At 45.7% G+C, this 18,936-nt stretch overlaps 1 protein-coding gene across 1 annotated transcript in view; it reads right to left on the bottom strand.

The window, feature by feature from the left end:
* UTP6 (UTP6 small subunit processome component) overlaps positions 1 to 18,936 on the bottom strand; it is a 38,539-nt gene that overhangs the window by 9,807 nt on the left and 9,796 nt on the right. Inside the window, exons 9-14 of the mRNA XM_068261485.1 lie at positions 17,153 to 17,234; positions 16,994 to 17,075; positions 16,223 to 16,404; positions 15,448 to 15,527; positions 12,980 to 13,057; positions 996 to 1,175 (exon numbers count right to left, since the gene is read on the bottom strand). Of these exons, the coding sequence (XP_068117586.1) occupies positions 996 to 1,175; positions 12,980 to 13,057; positions 15,448 to 15,527; positions 16,223 to 16,404; positions 16,994 to 17,075; positions 17,153 to 17,234 (684 nt within the window). The remainder of the gene's footprint in view (positions 1 to 995; positions 1,176 to 12,979; positions 13,058 to 15,447; positions 15,528 to 16,222; positions 16,405 to 16,993; positions 17,076 to 17,152; positions 17,235 to 18,936) is intronic.

The following is an 18,936-nucleotide window of genomic DNA, read 5'->3' as shown; positions in this document are numbered from 1 at the left end:
GAGGAAGACAGGACTAGTACCTGCATCTGGTGCCGCTGTGAGGAAGACAGGACCAGTACCGGCATCTGGTGCCGCGGTGAGGAAGACAGGACCAGTACCGGCATCTGGTGCCGCTGTGAGGAAGACAGGACTAGTACCTGCATCTGGTGCCGCGGTGAGGAAGACAGGACCAGTACCGGCATCTGGTGCCGCTGTGAGGAAGACAGGACTAGTACCTGCATCTGGTGCCGCTGTGAGGAAGACCGGACCAGTACCGGCATCTGGTGCCGCTGTGAGGAAGACAGCACCAGTACCGGCATCTGGTGCCGCTGTGAGGAAGACAGCACCAGTACCGGCATCTGGTGCCGCTGTGAGGAAGACAGGACCAGTACCGGCATCTGGTGCCGCTGTGAGGAAGACAGGACCAGTACCGGCATCTGGTGCCGCGGTGAGGAAGACAGGACCGGTACCGGCATCTGGTGCCGCTGTGAGGAAGACAGGACCAGTACCGGCATCTGGTGCCGCTATGAGGAAGACAGGACCAATACCGGCATCTGGTGCCGCGGTGAGGAAGACAGGACCAGTACCGGCATCTGGTGCCGCTGTGAGGAAGACAGCACCAGTACCGGCATCTGGTGCCGCTGTGAGGAAGACAGCACCAGTACCGGCATCTGGTGCCGCTGTGAGGAAGACAGGACCAGTACCGGCATCTGGTGCCGCTGTGAGGAAGACAGCACCAGTACCGGCATCTGGTGCCACTGTGAGGAAGACAGGACCAGTACCTGCATCTGGTGCCGCTGTGAGGAAGACAGGACCAGTGCCGTTATCTGGTGCCACTGTGAGGAAGACAGGACCAGTACCGGCATCTGGTGCCGCTGTGAGGAAGACAGGACCAGTGCCGTTATCTGGTGCCACTGTGAGGAAGACAGGACCAGTACCGGCATCTGGTGCCGCGGTGAGGAAGACAGGACCAGTACCGGCATCTGGTGCCGCTGTGAGGAAGACAGGACCAGTACCTGGGCTTTCACTTTGGTGAACGCCTCTTCAAACACGCGCTCCACCTGCTCAGCCTTCTGGGTGATGACAAGTTCCAGCCTCGTCTGCCACATCTCTACGGAAGAACCGAAGCGCTCAGTAGCGGTAGAGGAGATGTCCATCGCTAAATCCGCCTGCCCAAACTCCACCAGCAGCGAGATCTGACGTTCCAGCATTAAAAAGGAGGCAGTAATAGAAAGTAATTAATTTAATAATCTCAAAACCCTCAATGTTCAAATTCAGAACAGCAAAAACTAGAGATGCTCATAATCCTGACTCATGCAAAATGAGAACATAAAGGACATCTGAAATGAGAGTGATATGGAGGCTGCCATATTTATTTCCTTTTAAGAAATACCAGTTGCCTGGTTGTCCTGCTGATCCTCTGCCTCTAATACTTTTAGCCATAGACCCTGAACAAGCATGCAGCAAATCAGGTGTTTTTGACATTGACAGATATGACAAGATTAGCTGCATGCTTGTTTCTGGTGTCATTCAGACACTACTGCAGCCAAATAGACCAGCAGGGCTGCCAGGCAACTGGTATTGTTTAACAGAAAAATATGGCAGCCTCCATATTCTTCTCACTTCAGGTGCCCTTGCAGAGCATCACTGGTAACACCTTCCCCCTTTCAGATCGACAAAGCAATGACCTTAGAATGCCACTTATTAAATAATCACACACACACACACACACACACACACACACACACACACACACACACACACACACACACACACACACACACACACACACACACACACACACACACACACACACAAAATTGAATCCCAACAACACCCATATCCTGTACCGTGAATGCATAAATTGAGGAAGTGATGACCGTACAATATGGTCACATCACCTCATGCCCACCACATACAAAGTAAAAGCAAATTACCAATCTAAAAGACTTTTACAACAACCGGATGACAGGAATATCTGAGAAAACACCCTGAGACACTCTAAAGGGTGTTCTCAAGTCTCGTACACGTGTCCAGCAAAAGCACACTATTAAACGATTATACAACTTGCCTCTTCCGTGCACCAACTAACTGAATGATCAACTCTTTGCATACTGCACAGGCAAGCGGAACGACAAACTGCACGATATGGCGACATTAAAGCGGTTCCGAGATGAAAAACTAACTATAACAAATAACTTGTCTATATATCTTATCTAAAGTTTAGACAGTAAATCTAGCTGCAAACAGCTTCAACAGTTTATGATCATTTCTTCCTGTGATACAATGAGGGCAGCCATGTTCTGTTTGTCACATTACACACAGGCAAGCTGATAGCATCTCCAGCCCTCAGCCTGTGAAAACTTCACTCCCCTCTCCTCCTCCCCTCTGCCTCTGAAATCTCTGGCTAGTAACACCACCTCCTCCTCCTGCCGAGACTGAGCTCCCATAATCCCTTGCTACATGGGTCTCAGAGTGCCAAGGCACTGGAGGAGCGGTGGGTGTGGTTTGTTTAGTTTATAGGGAATTCGGGTATTAAAACAAAACAAAAAGTATTTGGCTTGAGGAACGCCCTATAAACTATATGAAAGGAACACAACTATGCAATGAGTAAAAGCTTATATTGGATACACTTTAAAAAGAAGTTCAAGGCGGGGCGTGGTCTACGCATGGCGGAGTGAGGACACGTTTCCTAGAGCTCCCGTTGCCTCGCTGTATATTCAGCCTTATAGCTCCAACTAAAGCACACCAGACATCACATGGGACCCCCTAAGAAGAAGGGGGGGAATAAGAGATCACCCAGACACCGCAGCTCCGCGCACATCCTCCGCTTTTTGAAGCCGCTAGAGCGGAGACTGGAAGAGGCGGAAGGAGACAATATGGCGTCGCCACGAGTACAGCAGAAAACAGCGCCTACTCCTCCGAAACACCAAAGAGACTCTCCCGGCGAGCAAGACACCCACAACGCACCTCAGTCCAGGTCAGTCACCACCTCACCCACGCTCTCTGAAGCAGACCGCACGCTTGAACTGCGGTCCTCGCCTTCGCCCTTACCACAACAAGGAGGGTCATATCCGACCTCTCCACGCAACATCTCGGTTCCCCGTGGCAATTGTGGCTCGCCTCCTCTAACAGCGGCAGGTCCGTCTGGCGTCTCGGCCTTGCGACAGACGCCAGACGCTGATCGTAACTTAGGGGGAGACTATCCGAAACAACAGGCCGCAAACACTGAGCGCCATCTTGGCTCAGGCCCTCCATCCCCAGCAGTCTCCTTGAGCTCTGATTCCTATATCGAAATGGACATACAAGATTATGTTCGCTCTTTACCAACCAAGCAGGACTTTGAGAGACTTATTCTTAGGATGGAGGAGATTTATAAAAAGGAGATGACTGAGTTTCGCCAGGAGGTAGGCCAAATAGTGCATAGGGTGGAGGAGGTGGAAAAACGACAAGACTCATTAGAAGACAGAATGGACAGACAGGAAAGGGCCACTGCGGATAATACTCAGAATATTAATACCATCTTCCTAAAAATGGATGATATAGAAAATAGACACAGACGCAACAATATTAGGATCAGGGGAATCCCCGAGTCAACCAAACCGCCTGAGATTATGCCGACTGTTGAGGGGCTATTTAAACAGATTTTAGGCGCACCTGACGATCAGAAGATTGAGATTGATAGAGCACATAGGGCGCTGGGCCCCCTCCTTACCAATCCACCTAGACCGAGAGATATAATATGTCGAGTGCATTTCTACAGGGAAAAAGAGGCCATTATGAATGCAGCCCGGAGACAGGGAGAGATTGACTTTGATGGGGCAAAGATCCAACTTATGGCTGATCTCTCCACTCTTACTCTACAACTCAGAAGAGCGGTTCGTCCTCTCCTGGTAGCATTGAGGGATAAGGAAATCAGCTACCATTGGGGTTATCCTTTCGCACTCCATATATCTCATGAGGGTAAATCCATGATCTTCAAAAATCCAAGTGACCTTCCCAAGATTCGCTCGACTTTTGATCTTCCATTAATTAATATTCCAGATTGGCCCTTCTCTCAATCCCAAGAGTCCTCAGCTCTTCCACAGAGAGATAGATGGGAAACCGTAAATAGACGAGAGAATCGTCGCAGAAGATAAAGATCTTTTCAATTGCTGCCTTCATTGAAAACCATTTTGAAAATTTTATAAAAGTGTCTTGACCCCTTTGAGATTATTCAGACTGTGTACCTATGAGGCTTTAACATTAGCCCTGAGTTGAAAGGTGATTACACGCAGGACGGCACCTTATGACAGACCACTGCAGTACTTTCCCCCATCGGACAACAAGAGTCTAACCTGATCGCAAGATTGCACATCACTCAGGAACAATGTGACCTCCTTTTCTTGGCCTCTATGGCTGAATTTAAACTATATCGCAAGATTGCACATCATTACAGTTTACTACACTCTTTTTTCGAGATCAACGATTGTTTATTTCATTACTTCAGGAGTGTACATTATGGAGTGTTCCTTCATAGGGATGCAGAATTCCAGTTATATCTTATTACTGTTCAGGTGTTATTGCTCTTACATACTATTGAAGAACGATGAGTCTATACTTAATTTGGGGGGGGGGGGGGGGGGGGGGGGGGGTTTAGCTCCCTCCCTCCTCTCCCTCCCTTATATGTTTTTTGAGGGGGGGGGGGGGGGGGGGGGAGGATGGGGGACGACCCTCACCACTTTATATAATGCATAACAATATATATGGAAGTTTTTGCAATCATTACAAGGTGCATAAACACGGATTTATTGCGCTAGCATACATAGAAGGGGTCTGGCGTCTATGGTATCCCTATACTGCTTGTAAGCGGAGGATGGCCTAATGAGGGATGTCCAAAAGTTAAATATTTCTTATCTGTTTTCTTCCTTTAATTGATGTTATTGGTCACCTGGTTAATTGGTTATATATCTTACTGTTAATTCACAAAGTATTAAGAAAAGCCTAGTGAGCTGATATCATTATGATCATATTCGCTACGGTGAGGCGGGGGAGCGCCCTCGCCATGTGTTCCCACATTCCCCAGATCAGAGCCCCTACCGAGAGTGCTGTCTATAGCACTCTGGAAGGTGCACGAATTGTTTCTGATCAAAACAGGAGAATGAGAGATAATGGTACTAGTGTACCAACTTTCAGTATGTATATGTTGTCTGTGTGCGTCTTTCTTTGTAGGTTCTTCCTTTCTTCCTCAGATACGGGTTTTCATTTCCTCTCCAAAGATGCCTATGTTCACACATGTAGGTCCTACACTATACCCAATAGGTCAACTAATGGTAAGACAATGGAGGTTCTCCAAATCTCTTTCTTTTATAAATGGCTGAATGTGTAATTGCAACATTTAATGTTAAAGGTTTTAATATCCCTCAAAAACGATCCCAAGTTTTATATCATTTTCATAAACAAAATACATCCATTCTAGCCCTACAGGAAACACATTTTAGAGCTGACTCTACCCCCAACATTAAATCTAGATGGTATGATAGATGGTTTCATAGTCCTAATCCAGACGGGAAATCCAAAGGGGTGTCTGTAGGCCTACACAAATCCTTTAAAGCCTCATTCATAGATATGGTGCCAGATCCTCTGGGTAGATACTTGTTCATAAACATAGCAATAGATAATGTTAAATACACTATAGCCAACATATATCTTCCCAATCAAAATCAGACCCAGAAACTTTCTCATATCCTCAATAAGCTGACTTCCTTTGCGAAGGGCCATATTATTCTTTGTGGCGATTTTAACTTCTGTTTAAATCCCCATTGGGATTCCTCATCACAAAAATCTTCTATACCAACTAAAGCGGTATCCCAAATACGTCATAAACTACATTCACTTTCCCTGGTCGATTCCTGGAGGACGTTACACCCTAATGAGCGTAACTACACCTTCTATTCCCATGTCCATAGATCTCATAGTCGCATAGACTACATTATGGTTCCTCAATTCCTGTTAGACAGAAATATGCAGACCTCAATAGGAAACAGGGTCTGGTCTGACCATGCCCCTGTATATTGCTCATTTGCGATAGGTAAGTCAGGAAATTATATACACACATGGAGACTTAATGATAATCTACTTAAAGACCCTACATGCGTATCGGATATCAAACGAGCCATAGAACTTTTCATCCAAGATCATAGTAATGATGATACAGCTCCAAGCATGAAATGGGAAGCTCTTAAGTGTACTTTACGTGGAACTTTGATATCCCATGGCGCTAGAATTAAAAAAGAGAGAGGAGCTCAGATCAAAGCATTATTTCTCAGAGTAGCCACACTCGAAGATGATCTTAAAAGAAACCCATCTCTACTTATAGAGCTTGAACTCTCAAATACTAGACATAACTTATTATCCCGGCTTGATGAGAAGTCCCTATCTGACAGGATGCGTCTTAGAGGAATGATCTATGAGCATGGGGGTAAGTGTGGACGACTCTTGGCCCGCCACTTACACCCCAGGACTAATGCCTCGAATATTCTCTCTATTGCAAAATCAAATGGCAACAAAGTGTTCAAAACATCTGAAATTGCTGATACATTTAAACGTTACTACGAATCCCTCTATAACCTAAAAAATGAATTAAGTGAGGCACGTCCCCAGGAATTCAAGAGTCGTTTAGACACCTATCTTACAGAGAACAAATTACCCTCTATTTCCCCTGAACTCCAGGAAGAATTAGATCAAGACTTCTCCAGTCAGGAACTGATGGAGTGTATTAAGGCTACTAAATCAGGTAAAAGCCCTGGCCCAGATGGATTCACGGGTTCCTTCTATAAGAAATTTGGATCCCTACTATCCCCCCTAATGTTATCAGCCTTTAATTATATCTCTAATGAACAAACCTTCCCCCCGCAGGCCCTCACTACACATATCACTGTGATCCCAAAACCAGAGAAAGATACGTCTCTGTGCTCAAACTACCGCCCTATCTCTCTGATAAACCTAGATCTTAAATTCTACTCTAAAATGTTGGCAGAAAGACTGAAACCCTTACTCCCTGGAATCATACACAATGATCAAACAGGATTTGTGATTAAAAGAGAAGCTAGAGATAATACTCTTAAAACAATCTCTATCATCCATAGAGCCCAACGCATCAGGAAGCCTCTATGTGTGGTCTCGGTTGACGCGGAGAAGGCATTTGACAGGGTCCATTGGCAGTTCTTGGAGGGTGCATTACTCCAATTGGGACTTGGTCCAAAATTTGTTGAAAAAGTAATGGCATTATATGGTGATTCTTCGGCCAGGGTGAAGATCAATGGGACCCTGTCGGATTCCTTTCAAGTGCGAAATGGTACTAGGCAGGGGTGCCCCCTGTCCCCCCTTTTATATGTGGACTGTATGGAGCATCTAGCAGTGGCACTTCGGAGCAACCCATCCATTCAGGGAATCCAATATGGGAATTCACAAGCTAAACTGGCCCTTTTTGCCGACGATTTATTGCTATATATATCCAATCCTATTGTAGCATTTCCACATATACTACAGGAATTATCTGCATATGGCGCATTAAGCAATTTCAAAATAAACATATCCAAAACCGAAGTGCTTAATATAACCCTTCCTGAAAAGGATGTCCAGCACCTGGCAACCTCATTCCCCTTTAAATGGCAGCACAGTAAGATCAAATATTTAGGGGTGTTCATCTCTAAAGATCCCAATGACCTGTTTCAGCTCAACTTCCCACCGCTAATATCTAGAATTTGCAATGATCTTGAACGCTGGAGAACTCTGTCTTTCTTGGTCTAGTAGAATCTGCGTGTTGAAAATGGATGTGTTACCAAAGCTCCTTTATGTTATGCAGGCCCTACCAGTGTGGCTACCCAGCTCTATCCTTAAAAAGATTCAGAAAAATTTCTTGAATTTTGTGTGGGACAAGAAACCACACCGTATTCATCCAAAGTTACTTAGCCGCCCGAAAGAAGGGGGAGGAATGGGTCTCCCTGATATCCGTGCGTACTATCATGCAGTCATCTTGACACAGATAGTAGATTGGTTTCAATGCAGACAATCTAAACAATGGGTCCTGTTGGATACGGCATTCTCAGAAAGCGACCCAAGAGCTTTACTTTGGGTAAAACCGATATTGAGGCCCAAGAAAGACACTTTAGCTTTCGCCCCACAAGTAATCTTAAAAGGCTGGGACCTGGTTAGGGACATCTATAAACTATCTACTATGCCAAGCCCTCTTATGTCCTTAATAGATAACCCTCTTCTCTCCATAGGGCTCCATATCAATTCCCTACTGGGATGGGATCGAGAATTTTGGCCTCAGGTTTGCCATATTCTGGGAGTAAACAATATCCTGCAATGGGAGTGCCTTGGTAATCCTAACAATAGACCAAATATCAACTGGTTCACTTGGAGACAATTAAGAACCTTTTATAGCTCCCTTTCCCCGAAATCTAATGTACATAGGGGCCTTACTTCGTTTGAAAACCTCTGTTCTCCACTGTTAAATACAGAACATAAAATCTCTCTCCTATATTCTGAGTTAGTTTGCACCTCCAGCACAAAACATCTTCTTCGTATAACCTCAAGATGGGACACTGACATAGGGGAAAAACTTAAGGATGAGCAATGGGAAAAAATCTTTCTTCTGACCCATAAATCCTCCATTTCATCCTCCTTCCAGGAAAGGAACTACAAAATCTTAGCAAGGTGGTATAGATGCCCCTATCTGACTGCCAAATTTGGAAGAGATGAGTCTGACATATGCTGGCGATGCCAAAGACATATAGGCACCTATTTCCACACCTGGTGGGGCTGCCCAATGATAAAGAGTTTTTGGAGAATGATATTTGATCTAAACAACTCTCTGTATTCGGAAAATCTCCCATTTAAACCAACAATTGCTTTACTAAATTTATATCCAGGGAAAATATCCCAAGCCAAGAAAAACCTAACAGGAACATTAATGATTATAGCTAAATTACTTATTGCTCGCAATTGGAAAAGCACTAATATCCCAACTATCACACAGGTTTTCTCTGAATTAAATGAGATTTGTAGATTGGATGACCTTTATCATAGCGCTCATGACTGGAATGAAGCTTTTACTAAAAAGTGGGCGGTATGGTACGAATACAGAGAGTCAGATGAAGCGAAGGCCCTTCTATTCAGAGTATTACCTCAAGAAGCAAGTTCTTCTAAAGGGGACCTAGCTCCTGTTAGGGGCCCTATGCTCTCCGTAGAATAGCTGTAACCCTATGTACTCCTATTAAATACATGAGGGTGAACCAACTTCCAAAATTGTGACCTATTCACACTCATGCTCAGAGGAGTGGACGTGGAATATAAGCAACCTGATCTGTCTTTTCTTTCTTTCTATCACCTGAGGTCCCTAACCAAGACCTCCCTTTTCTATACTCTGTCTCTTCCTCTATTCTCTCTTCTTTTGTTTTCTCTGGTATCTTTACTTCTTTATTCTTATCTTTTCTACTCATCAGTCTTCCTGAATTGCTGTTGAAACAGCTCAATACAATAATTGTATCTGAGACTTAATAATAATATTAAGATGTTCATTTATGTCTTTACATATGCAACTTTATAAATAATACCTAAGACAGATGGTCTCTTAAGTCATGGACGACAGATGTTCCTAGACTTTGTCTGTATGTTTCTTATGTTTGTATCTGTATGAAAATTTTTTCAATAAAAAGTTTTATTACAAAAAAGAAGTTCAAATCGTTCAAATAAGTTATACACACGCCAACAACAGCACGATATCAGCCCCACAGAGGTGCAAGTTAATCCGTTGGTTGGATCGGACAATCCACCCTTGATCAGCCACGCACCCAGGGCTTGGTTCATTACTACACTAAGCAGCGTGTTACCAGCGAATGCACGATACGTCACGTAAGCTACACACGCTCCTTTGAAGTGCCATGCGATGGTAAGGCGACCACAATACTTTACTAGTGTGGCCGCTACTACATTAAAGTAGCAATTGCGCTAGTAAAGTATCGCGGTCGGGCTACATACCACGGTGCGTCCCTTCAATGGAACGCGCGTAGCTTCAGAGAGCACACGTAGCTTGAGAGTGCATGGTACGCTAACAGTAGCATGAGCGCCTAGTCATTTGTTCACGCCTAACTATCGTACAACAGACCAAGTCTGGACAATGGCTGGGCGGAAAAGTTGCACGTGTGTACAAGGCTTTACAGGGATTCTGATTAAACATACAGCTATGAGAAAGAGAAAATTACTGGAGGAGATAAAACAAATGGAGATCAATAACAAAAACCTCCTACTGAAGCGATCTCCAAATCACTTACTATAGTGAGAACTAAGCTCAACAATTTATTGGAGTATAAAAACCTCTTCAAACAAACAAACCAACAAACAAACCCTGAACAAGCATGAAGATCAGGTGTTTGACAAATATCTGACAAGAACAGCTGCATGCTTGTTTCACGTGTGCGATTCAGAACCCACTGACCAGAATGATCAGGACAGCCCGGAAATTTGCAAGGTGTAAAAAAAAAAAACAACCAAAAATATAAGATCTACTTTAGCTGGGGCTTCCTCTAGCCCCTGGCAGCCGATCTGTCCCTCGCCGCAGCTCTGGGGTCCCCTCCGTTCCTCCTCACCAGGTTGGCATCTTCTAACAGTGCCTGGAGTGTTTTGCACAGGTGCAGAAGATGCTGACCTGGTGAGGAGGAACGGAGGGGACCCCAGAGCTGCGGCGAGGGACAGATCGGCTGCCGGGGGCTGAAGGAAGCCACGGGTAAGTACTGGTAGATCTCATTTTTTTTGTTACATCACACACTTTTTTTTTTTAATTAAAGCCTGGTATTTAGAAGAAAATAAATATGGCAGCCTCCATATGTCTGTCACCTCGGGTTCCTTTTAAACTGTCTACCTACCGATATAAATGTTCTGTGTCCTAACAAGACACAGAACATTTATACCGCGCTTTTCTCCTGTCGGACTCAAAGCACCAGACCTGCAGCCACTAGGGGGCGCTCTATAGGCAGTAGCAGTGTTAGGCCAGAGCTGCAGCCACTAGGGGGCGCTCTATAGGCAGTAGCAGTGTTAGGCCGGAGCTGCAACCACTAGGGGGCTCTCTATAGGCAGTAGCAGTGTTAGGCAAGAGCTGCAGCCACAAGGGGGTGCTCTATAGGCAGTAGCAGTGTTAGGTCGGAGCTGCAGCCACAAGGGGGCGCTCTATAGGCAGTAGCAGTGTTAGGCCGGAGCTGCAGCCACTAGGGGGCACTCTATAGGCAGTAGCAGTGTTAGACCAGAGCTGCAGCCACTAGGGGGCACTCTATAGGCAGTAGCAGTGTTAGGCAAGAGCTGCAGCCACAAGGGGGCGCTCTATAGGCAGTAGCAGTGTTAGGCCAAAGCTGCAGCCACTAGGGGGCACTCTATAGACAGTAGCAGTGTTAGGCAAGAGCTGCAGCCACAAGGGGGCGCTCTATAGGCAGTAGCAGTGTTAGGCCGGAGCTGCAGCCACTAGGGGCGCTCTATAGGGAGTAGCAGTGTTAGGTCGGAGCTGCAGCCACTAGGGGGCGCTCTATAGGCAGTAGCAGTGTTAGGCCGGAGCTGCAGCCACTAGGGGTGCTCTAAAGGCAGTAGCAGTGTTAGGCAAGAGCTGCAGCCACAAGGGGGCACTCTATAGGCAGTAGCAGTGTTAGGCCAGAGCTGCAGCCACTAGGGGGCGCTCTATAGGCAGTAGCAGTGTTAGGCCAGAGCTGCAGCCACTAGGGGGCGCTCTATAGGCAGTAGCAGTGTTAGGCCAGAGCTGCAGCCACTAGGGGGCACTCTATAGGCAGTAGCAGTGTTAGGTCGGAGCTGCAGCCACTAGGGGGCGCTCTATAGGCAGTAGCAGTGTTAGGCCGGAGCTGCAGCCACTAGGGGGCGCTCTATAGGCAGTAGCAGTGTTAGGCCGGAGCTGCAGCCACTAGGGGGCGCTCTATAGGCAGTAGCAGTGTTAGGCCGGAGCTGCAGCCACTAGGGGTGCTCTAAAGGCAGTAGCAGTGTTAGGCAAGAGCTGCAGCCACAAGGGGGCGCTCTATAGGCAGTAGCAGTATTAGGCCAGAGCTGCAGCCACTAGGGGCAGTCTATAGGCAGTAGCAGTGTTAGGCCAGAGCTGCAGCCACTAGGGGGGAGCTCTATAGCCAGTAGCAGTGTTAGGCCGGAGCTGCAGCCACTAGGGGCAGTCTATGGGCAGTAGCAGTGTTAGGCAAGAGCTGCAGCCACAAGGGGGCGCTCTATAGGCAGTAGCAGTGTTAGGCCGGAGCTGCAGCCACTAGGGGGGCGCTCTATAGGCAGTAGCAGTGTTAGGCCAGAGCTGCAGCCACTAGGGGGGAGCTCTATAGGCAGTAGCAGTGTTAGGCCAGAGCTGCAGCCACTAGGGGGAGCTCTATAGGCAGTAGCAGTGTTAGGCCGGAGCTGCAGCCACTAGGGGCAGTCTATGGGCAGTAGCAGTGTTTGGCAAGAGCTGCAGCCACAAGGGGGCGCTCTATAGGCAGTAGCAGTGTTAGGCCGGAGCTGCAGCCACTAGGGGGGCGCTCTATAGGCAGTAGCAGTGTTAGGCCAGAGCTGCAGCCACTAGGGGGGAGCTCTATAGGCAGTAGCAGTGTTAGGCCGGAGCTGCAGCCACTAGGGGCAGTCTATGGGCAGTAGCAGTGTTAGGCAAGAGCTGCAGCCACAAGGGGGCGCTCTATAGGCAGTAGCAGTGTTAGGCCGGAGCTGCAGCCACTAGGGGCAGTCTATGGGCAGTAGCAGTGTTAGTGAGACTTGTCCAAATCCTCTTTAATAAATAGGTGCTGGCTTACTGAACAGGAAGAGCTGAGAATCCAATCCAGCTCTCCTGTGTCAGAGGCAGAGTCCTTAACCCGTGCATTATCCAGCTATCAAATGCGTACTATATTTGCTAGCATCCTAACCCCCCCCCCCCCCCCCCACCTCATTTTTCAATACAGAAAAGCTGCACCTTGGCACTTCTACTCACCCAGTCTTTGTATCTAGCTTGCGGTAACAGGTGGGCTTCATGTGCTTGGCGGAAAGCAGACAGCAGCCTCTCCTGCCTCTGGCGGTGGAAACACACAGATCATCAGCACAGTATAACATAAGAGAGGGGGAACTAGAGAGGGGAGGAAGGGTGAGGAAGAGAGAGGAAACTGGAAGGACAGAATATGAGAGAGAGTAAGAAGGAGAGAACAAGCAGCTCGTGGAATTTGTCTTTTGATTGCATGTAGCTTGGGAATGACGGCAGCATGGTGGTGTAGTGGATAGAACTCTCTGATCTGATGAAGGCGAAAGCACGCTGAAACGCATCAGGATGCTGCAGGCACTGTGATTGAGGACCCCAATGCTCTACCCCACCCCGATTGTCTGTGAGAGATCTGGACACCCCTGGTACGGGATTCGGATAGAGGAGAGGGAAGAAGGGATTCCTCGCTACCTATCATTCGGTGATTTGTTTTTAACACCATTTACATCTTGTAAGTGCAACTTTTTATCCTTTTGATTGTCAAAATGTTAACGCACCACAGAGCGATCCTCTTTTTATCCTATCTTTTGGATAGCGCTTTCGCCTGGCAGCACTGCGTCCCCAGTTCACCATCCGCACATAATGTGTATGTTTACAGATAAGTTAATTGGCTTCCCCCTAAATAGGACACAATGGACATGACTATGGTAATATTAGAGTGTGAGCTCCTCTGAGGACAGTCAGTGACATGACTATGTACTCTGTAATATGCCGCAGAAGATGTCAGTGCTATATAAATACATATTAATAATATGGTAGGACATTACACTATGACTATGGTAGGATTAGATTGTGAGCTCCTCTGAGGACAGTCAGTGACATGTCTATGTACTCTGTAAAGTGCTGCAGAAGATGTCAGTGCTATATAAATACATAATAATATGGTAGGACATTAGACTATGACTATGGTAGTATTAGAGTGTGAGCTCCTCTGAGGACAGTCAGTGACATGACTATGTACTCTGTAATGTGCTGCAGGAGATGTCAGTGCTATATAAATATATAATAATAATATGGTAGGACATTAGACTATGACTATGGTAGTATTAGATTGTGAGCTCCTCTGAGGACAGTCAGTGACATGACTATGTACTCTGTAATGTGCTGCAGAAGATGTCAGTGCTACATAAATACATAATAATATGGTAGGACATTAGACTATGACTATGGTAGGATTAGAGTGTGAGCTCCTCTGAGGACAGTCAGTGACATGACTATGTACTCTGTAATGTGCTGCAGGAGATGTCAGTGCTATATAAATACATAATAATAATCTGGTAGGACATTAGACTATGACTATGGTAGGATTAGAGTGTGAGCTCCTCTGAGGACAGTGAGTGACAGGACTATGTACTCTGTAATGTGCTGCAGGAGATGTCAGTGCTATATAAATACATAATAATAATCTGGTAGGACATTAGACTATGACTATGGTAGGATTAGATTGTGAGCTCCTCTGAGGACAGTCAGTGACATGACTATGTACTCTGTAATGTGCTGCAGAAGATGTCAGTGCTATATAAATACATAATAATAATCTGGTAGGACATTAGACTATGACTATGGTAGGATTAGAGTGTGAGCTCCTCTGATGACAGTCAGTGACATGACTATGTACTCTGTAATATGCCGCAGAAGATGTCAGTGCTATATAAATACATAATAATATGGTAGGACATTAGACTATGACAGGATTAGAGTGTGAGCTCCTCTGAGGACAGTCAGTGACATGACTATGTACTCTGTAATATGCCGCAGAAGATGTCAGTGCTATATAAATACATAATAATAATATGGTGGGACATTAGACTATGACAGGATTAGAGTGTGAGCTCCTCTGAGGACAGTCAGTGACATGACTATGTACTCTGTAATATGCCGCAGAAGATGTCAGTGCTATATAAATACATAATAATAATATGGTGGGACATTAGACTATGACTATGGTAGGATTAGAGTGTGAGCTCCTCTGATGACAGTCAGTGACATGACTATGTACTCTGTAATGTGCTGCAGAAGATGTCCGTGCTATATAAATACATAATAATAATAATAATAATAATAATAATAATATGGTAGGACATTAGACTATGACTATGGTAGGGTTAGAGTGTAAGATCCTCTGAGGACAGTCAGTGACATGAGTATGTACTCTGTAATGTGCTGCAGAAGATGTCAGTGCTATATAAATACATAATATGGTAGGACATAGGACTATGGACTATGGTAGGATTAGATTGTGAGCTCCTCTGAGTCAGTGGCATGACTATGTACAGCGCTGCGGAAGAGGTTAGCGCTATATACATACTAAATAATAATAACTGGGCCAAATTGCATGTAAGCAGGAGGACATCTCTACACAGCAGTATCTATCTAGGCAACATACAGACACAGTGAGATCAGTGTTTATGTAGCGGGTCCCTCACCTTTTGCTGGAGCTCCTTGCTGTTGGTGTTGCGCTTGTGTCTCTCCAGGCAGAAGGTGATGTAGAGATCCCACATAGACTCTGCAGGAAAGGAGAGACAACATGAGTCATGCAGCACATTCCCATCTCTGGGCCATGCCACCACACAGCAGAGGGGTCAGACCTATCTCTGGACCATACCACCACACAGCAGAGGGGTCAGACCTCCCATCTCTGGACCATACCACCACACAGCAGAGGGGTCAGACCTCCCATCTCTGGACCATACCATCACACAGCAGAGGGGTCAGACTTCCCATCTCTGGACCATACAATCACAAAGCAGAGGGGTCAGACCTCCCATCTCTGGGCCATACCACCACACAGCAGAGGGGTCAGACTTCCCATCTCTGGGCCATACCACCACACAGCAGAGGGGTCAGACTTCCAATCTCTGGGCCATACCACCACACAGCAGAAGGGTCAGACTTTCCATCTCTGGGCCATACCACCACACAGCAGAGGGGTCAGACCTCCCATCTCTGGACCATACCATTACAAAGCAGAGGGGTCAGACCTCCCATCTCTGGACCATACAATCACAAAGCAGAGGGGTCAGACCTCCCATCTCTGGGCCATACCACCACCTAGTACAGGGGTCAGACCTCCCATCTCTGGACCATACCACCACACAGCAGAGGGGTCAGACCTCCCATCTCTGGACCATACCACCACACAGCAGAAGGGTCAGGCCTCCCATCTCTGGGCCATACCACCACACAGTAGAGGAGTCAGACCTGTGCAGACGGATTTCAGTGCGGTCTCGTACATCTGGCTGCAGCGCTCCTCCTGCCGTGCAGCCTCCTGGGCTTTGCTCTGACTGGAGGTGTATTCTGCTGATGGCAAAGCTTTAGCCGAGAGCTCCTGGCGGGCTAGGAAGTCCCAGGTGAGGGGGTCTTCTGCATGGAGAGTCTGCAGGCTGGACACAGGAATGGCGTTACGTTACCATAAAGTATAAAGGACTGTGCTCAGGACACAAGAGCAGATGCAATTAGAGAGATCACAGTCCGCGTCCCAGATACCTTATGCAGCAGATAAGGTAAAACAAAAAAATTAAATCCAAATATTAAATCATGCAGAAGCACAGCGCTGCAATTTCTGGCCTCTGCAGAAGCGGTTTTGAATCACAAAATGCATCAGGTGAAAATTGTTCATGCAAATTCAGCTGTGATACTAAAGGGAACCTATGTTATAATTTGTAAAACTTTTAATGCAAAGCTCTATCTCAGATTGTTGGGTGTCAGATGCAGCAACACACGCCCTTCCTGACACCCACCAATCATTAGTGGTCTGAAACTTCAGCAAAACCAACGTGGCAGGGTTTTTTTTGTTTTCAAAAGTGTTCTGAAGCTCTGTGACCTAGTTTCAGAACACCTCGGATAAAAATGGCCGTTGTGGTCTTGCTGATAAAGGGGGCGGAGTTTCAGCGCTGTAAAAGGGCGGAGCATGCGGGTTACTGCTGTTCACACCCGACGATCCTTGTCAAGAGATGAACGTCATTTACTCACTCAGACAGGATCTCCTTCTGCAGCTGTTCCGTAAACGAGAACTTCTTAGCAAGAGAAAGCAGCGTTAAGTGGAACTCCGCCCCTGCAGAGAGGAAAAGAGAGGAGTCATCCAACCGTCCAATCAGCAGCTGCCCTGGTCACATGCTGTAGCCCACTCACCTTTTATCTTCTCCACTGCAATCTTGTAGACCACCCGGGCCAGCTCTCCATTCAGGATGTCCTCAGAGTACCCCGCTTCCCCCTGTCAGGAAAAAGACCAGACCATGATATGGAGAAGGGTGAGGAAACTCCATGAGGTCCTTGCGTATTATTGGTATAGGACAGTGATGGCTAACCTTGGCACTCCAGCTGTGGTGGAACTACAAGTCCCATGAGGCATTGCAATACTGACAGCTCTAAGCATAACTCAGGGAGGCAGAGGCATGATGGAAATTTGTAGTTTTGTCACAGCTGGCGCGCCAAGGTTAGCCATCACTGTTATAGGATGTGGTTTACTTTTTTTGAACTTTCCCTCTTTATTGGCGCTTAGAGGAATACGAAGGTGACATGATGAGATAGACCTGTGTATGTACAGTGCCTAGCACTCAAATACTAGGCTGTGTTCTTTATCTTCTTTCTCTGCCTGAAAGAGTTAAACATCTGGTATGTCCAGTCAGGACCTGGACTATAGCTTAATCCTCTGATAAGGAATGACGGCTATAAAACACAAAATGTCTTCTGAGAGCAGGAAAGAGATAAAGGTACAATCGATCAGATTCTAGCTCTGGCATACTTCGGTGAGGGTGTCATTGAGCAGAGACAATGAAATAACAAAAACTTAAAAAAGTAGATTTAAATATAAGACTGTGGGATATTTTATAGTCTGAAAAATACGAGTTATTTTAGGAGTAGGAGGATAGATACAATTGTTTTTTTCATCAGTTTATTTTCAGCTCAGCATTCCTTTAGAGGACAACTGAAGTGAGAGGTATATGAAGGCTGCCACATTCATTTCCTTTCAAACAAATACCAGTTGCCTGGCTGTCCTGCTGATCCTCTGCCTCCGATACTTTTAGTCAGACCTTGAACAAGCATGCAGATCAGGTGTAAAAAAATCTCACAGGATTTGGAATAGTCCATCTCCTCATGGGGGATTCTGATGCTAGGTACACACCATATTCATAATATTCTGTTAGATTTACATGCCAGATAGATTTTTTCCAACATGTCCGATCTGAATTTCGATTATTAAATCATTTTTTTTTCTTTTTATCAATTTTCGTTCAATTCTATGAAAATCAAAAAACGATTGAAAAAATGATTAAAAAAAAAGAAAAAAGGATCATCAAATCGAACAAAATTCAGATCAGACATGTTGGAAAAAAATTGATTTGGCAGGTAAATCTAACAGAAAATTGTATGGTGTGTACCTAGCATTAGAGTTCCTTATTTTTTAAAAGCACTTACTGAATTGCCGTTACTCAGAACAAATTTCAAAAAAGTGGGCAAGACAGCAGGCCGGCTGGCATCTTTGTATAGATCCTTTCCAGGGAGTAAATAATAAAGGTAATGCTGAGAATTCCCCATGCGGAGATGAACTACTTCAAAACCTGACAGATCTGTCAGATTATTATTGCCTATTGTAAGTGACAGCAACACAGCAGACAAGTAACTTATAGTGCTGTTTACTCTATGAAAAATGTACTACTTATAAGTATGTATACACATGGATTTTACATTTTTGCAATTTTTTGCAACTGTAGGTCCTTTAATTTGCCTCAGCTTAACCTGGCATATAATAATTACCCCACATTAAAGAGGAACTTCAGCCTAAACAAGCATACTGTCATTAAGTTACATTAGTTATGTTAATTAACATAGATAGGTAATATAATCTCTTACTCACATTGTTTTAAAAGAACAGGCAAATGTGTGTGATTTCATGAGGGCAGCCATCTTTTGGG

This window comes from Hyperolius riggenbachi, chromosome 11 (genome assembly GCF_040937935.1).
Source record: "Hyperolius riggenbachi isolate aHypRig1 chromosome 11, aHypRig1.pri, whole genome shotgun sequence".
Taxonomy (NCBI): Eukaryota; Metazoa; Chordata; class Amphibia; order Anura; family Hyperoliidae; genus Hyperolius; species Hyperolius riggenbachi.
The sequence above is the reverse complement of the archived record's forward strand: the minus strand, read 5'-3'. Positions and strand labels throughout refer to the sequence as shown.